We start from the raw sequence: 3,638 nt of genomic DNA on the forward strand, positions 1-3,638 counted from the left end.
CATCATTATTGAGATTGATAGAAATATTGAGTTTTTTGTTGTGAAAAATTACGACTTCCGGTAGAATCATTTTCTTAAAATACTGCGATGTTTGTTCTTGTGATGATACTTTATATTTCGCTAATTATATTTAAACTCTTAAATGGCACAGTTTTTTATGTCAAAATACTTTATTTAAAAAAAAAAAATCTTCTCAGAAATATTTAGATTTTTTTATTATTAGAATATTTTCAGAAAATTGCTACGATTTCTAAAAATATTCAACTTAATTCTTTCAAAATGTTTCCAGTTTATCTTGAGATTGTAAATGTGAGGTTTTTTTTAAAAAAAAATTTCTTTATATAATCTGATGACGCTAACAGAGCAAATATTCGTTGTGATTTTGATTTTCGTCTCTGACGGAGTTAAAACATAAACAGGAAGTGATTGTTATCGTGCGTCTGTCAGGATCAGAGGAGGGCGAGGTCAGCGTGGTGGCGTCTCAGGTTCAGGGTTACGGCGTCTGGGACGGGGGCGTGGCCAGGGGCGGGACTCTGCTGGCCGGTTGGAAAGGCCCCGCCCCCTCGCTGCTCTTCCTGAGGGTGAGTGACGCTCAGGCCAACGTCCTGCAGAGGGAGCTGACCGCCATCCAGAGCGCCGCCCAGAGCGCCGCCCAGAGCGCGTCAGGTAAATGCAGACATGTAAAGGGTTCATACTGCCTGGAAAACCTGGAGAAGTCATGTGAAATAGCAGATTCCAGGCCTGGAAAAAATTCAGAAAAACTAAATATACCCTGAAAGACAATTTCAGTTTTGACAGTTTCTGAAAAATGGTTTTGAAAAGTCACCAGAAATTTTTTAAGGAAAAAAAAACAAAACTTAATTTTTTTTCAATTGCCAAATTAAATTTTTTTTTCTTGAAAAATTACCAAATGTTTTTTAAAAATTTAAGTGATTGCCACATATCTTGAAAGGGGGGAAAAAAACTTTTTTTTTTCTTGAAAATCCTCAAAAACTTATTCTTTAAAAATATCACCACAATTGTTAAAGGGTAAAAAAGCCAAAATATTTACTTAATAATCTCCATTTTTTAAAGATAAAGAAATAGTTTTGTTTTTTAATTGCAAAAAAAACAACATTTTAAAATTTAAAAAATATTTCCTTAAAATTCACTAAAACTAAAAAAAGAAAACAGAGTAAAATGATATAAATGAATTATGGAGGAAGTCTGGTGTTAATGGCTCCTCCTGCTCCCTCAGGTCCGGTGTGCTCCTTCCTCCTGCTGGTGCTGAAGGAGCAGCTGCAGGAGCTCCAGGCCGCCCTTCTGGCCTCCATACTGGACATGGAGGAGTACAGGAGGGGCTGCTCCTCCTCTGCTGGACCCTCCTCCCCTCTGGACTGGACCGACGGCCTGCTGCTCCTCCACAGCTGCCCTCCTCCTCTGGACCAGCACCTCCTGGGACTGCTGGGACACTCTGCGGTAAGACTCCTTCCTCCTGTGTTCCTCCTTCACCTTCTCCTTCTCCTTCCCCTCCTCCTTCACCTCCTCTCTCTGTGGTCCAGGTGAGAGCCAGTCTGAGGAGGAAGACGGGCTCCGGTCTGCAGCAGCTCCCCTCCAGGTAACTCCACCCGGACCTCCTGCATCCAGGTGTGAGGAGGAGCAGGAGGTCTGATGTGTCTCCTTCTGCTCCTCAGGTTGATCCAGTACCCGGCTCCTCCCTCCAAAGGACGGATCACCGTCACTAAGGAGGACCTGGCCTGTCTGAGAGGAGGAGAGTTCCTCAACGATGTCATCATCGACTTCTACCTCAAGTCAGTCCTCCTCCTGCACCTCCCCTTCGCCTGCACCTCAACTCCGCCTGCACCTCCCTTCCTCCTGCACCTCCCCTCCTCCTGCACCTCCCCTTCGCCTGCACCTCCCCTCCGCCTGCACCTTACCTCCTCCTGCACCTCCCCTCCTCCTGCACCTCCTACCCGTCTGCATCTCCCCTCTGCCTGCACGTTACCTCTTCCTGAGTGTCCTCACCAGGTCCTCCTCGTGTCCTCACCATGTCCTCACCATGTCCTCACCGTGTCCTCCTCCTCCTCAGGTTCCTCCTCCTGGAGGGAGTGGGAGGCTCGGTGCCTGAGAGGAGTCACGTCTTCAGCAGTTTCTTCTACAAACAGCTGAGCAGACGGCGAGCCGCCGGAGAGGACGACGCCCCCTCCGTCCCGTAAGAGTCAGCAGCCATAAATCAATACGTGTGAAATATTGATCTGACACTGACAATAATCAGCTTTGACTGAGTTTAACGGAGTCAACAGCAGTCAGCGATCTCTGGACTGAAATTCACAATCTTTGGGTTATTTCCACATTTTTGAACAAGTTTTGTGTTTCCGTTCTGGTGCCATTTTTGCGCCATTTTCTGGAACATTTGGCGTATAGTTGTGTTGTTTTTGTAGTTTATGTGACATCGTGGTGGCATGTTTCGGCTTTTTTGCACAGTTTTCTGCAACGTTTTGGTGATTTTGACACATTCTTGTGGTTAAGGTTTGTGACGTTTCCATTTTTTGTCCAATAATCTGAAAATCTTTTACTCCTTTTGAACCATGAAGCCGTTAGTTTTGATCCTTATATCTCAACAGTTTTAGATACACTTTCTGTAGATTGACGAGTTGGTTATTTCGACTATATTTTCTACAAATCAAACTATAATTATTCCCTTTTATTGTCACAGTTTCATATGAAGAGAAAAGTTCTCACTTTACGCAGACAATGTGCTTCTTTATCTTGATGAGTTTACAGGATGTGATCAATAGTTTTACGTGTTTAAAGTGAATTTAAAGAATTAAAATCTGCAACACAAAGTCTGATGACGAAGCTTCATGACTTTTCAAGCTTGTCTTTGTGTCTCGGGTCCAGAGTTTGTCCGTCTCACGCGGGTTTCTTTGTGTTTTCTCAGAGACCGACACGTGAGGCATCAGAGGGTGAAGACGTGGACGCGGCAAGTCGACATCTTTGCCAAAGACTTCCTGTTTGTGCCTGTCAATCAAGAGTAAGAGTCCGTCATAGAAGTGTGTGTGTGTGTGTGTGTGTGTGTGTGTGTGTGTGTGTGTGTGTGTGTGTTTTGTCCCACATTTAGAGACACCAAATTCACACGACCTTCCCTGCATTTTTCTGCGTGCTGTAACGTTTGGTGCTGTAAAGTTGCATGCTGCAAAATTGCGTGCTGTAAAGTCGCGTGCTGTACTGTTTGGTGTTGTAATGTTTGCTGCTGTAACGTTGCGTTGCGCGCTGTAAAGTCGCATACTGTAAAGTCGCGTGCTTTAACGTTGCGTGCTGTAAAGTTGCCTGCTGTAAGGTTGTGTGCTGTACATTGCGTGCTGTAACGTTGCGTTGCCTGCTGTAATGTTTGCTGCTGTAACATTGCGTGCTGTAAAGTTGCGTGCTGTAACGTTTGCTGCTGTAAAGTTGCGTGCTGTAAAGTTGCGTGCTGTAACGTTGCCTGCTGTAACGTTGCCTGCTGTAACGTTGCGTGCTGTAACGTTGCCTGCTGTAACGTTGCGTGCTGTAACGTTGCGTGCTGTAACGTTGCGTGCTGTAATGTTTGGTGCTGTAACGTTGCGTGCTGTAACGTTGCGTGCTGTAACGTTGCGTGCTGTAACGTTGCGTGCTGTAAC

The 3,638-nt window shown here is 44.9% G+C and overlaps 1 protein-coding gene across 1 annotated transcript; it reads left to right on the forward strand.

Annotated features, from left to right (window-relative positions):
- Positions 1 to 404: 404 nt before the first annotated feature.
- On the forward strand, positions 405 to 3,017 carry LOC121939248 (the record flags this gene model as incomplete). Its single annotated transcript, XM_042482323.1, has 6 exons — positions 405 to 666; positions 1,238 to 1,458; positions 1,542 to 1,597; positions 1,674 to 1,790; positions 2,069 to 2,191; positions 2,921 to 3,017. Coding segments are annotated over 6 exons (876 nt in total), but the record flags the coding sequence as incomplete, so codon positions are not given.
- Between the last annotated feature and the right edge of the window lie 621 nt (positions 3,018 to 3,638).

The sequence above is a fragment of the Plectropomus leopardus genome, unplaced genomic scaffold (genome assembly GCF_008729295.1).
Source record: "Plectropomus leopardus isolate mb unplaced genomic scaffold, YSFRI_Pleo_2.0 unplaced_scaffold4390, whole genome shotgun sequence".
Classification (NCBI taxonomy): domain Eukaryota; kingdom Metazoa; phylum Chordata; class Actinopteri; order Perciformes; family Serranidae; genus Plectropomus; species Plectropomus leopardus.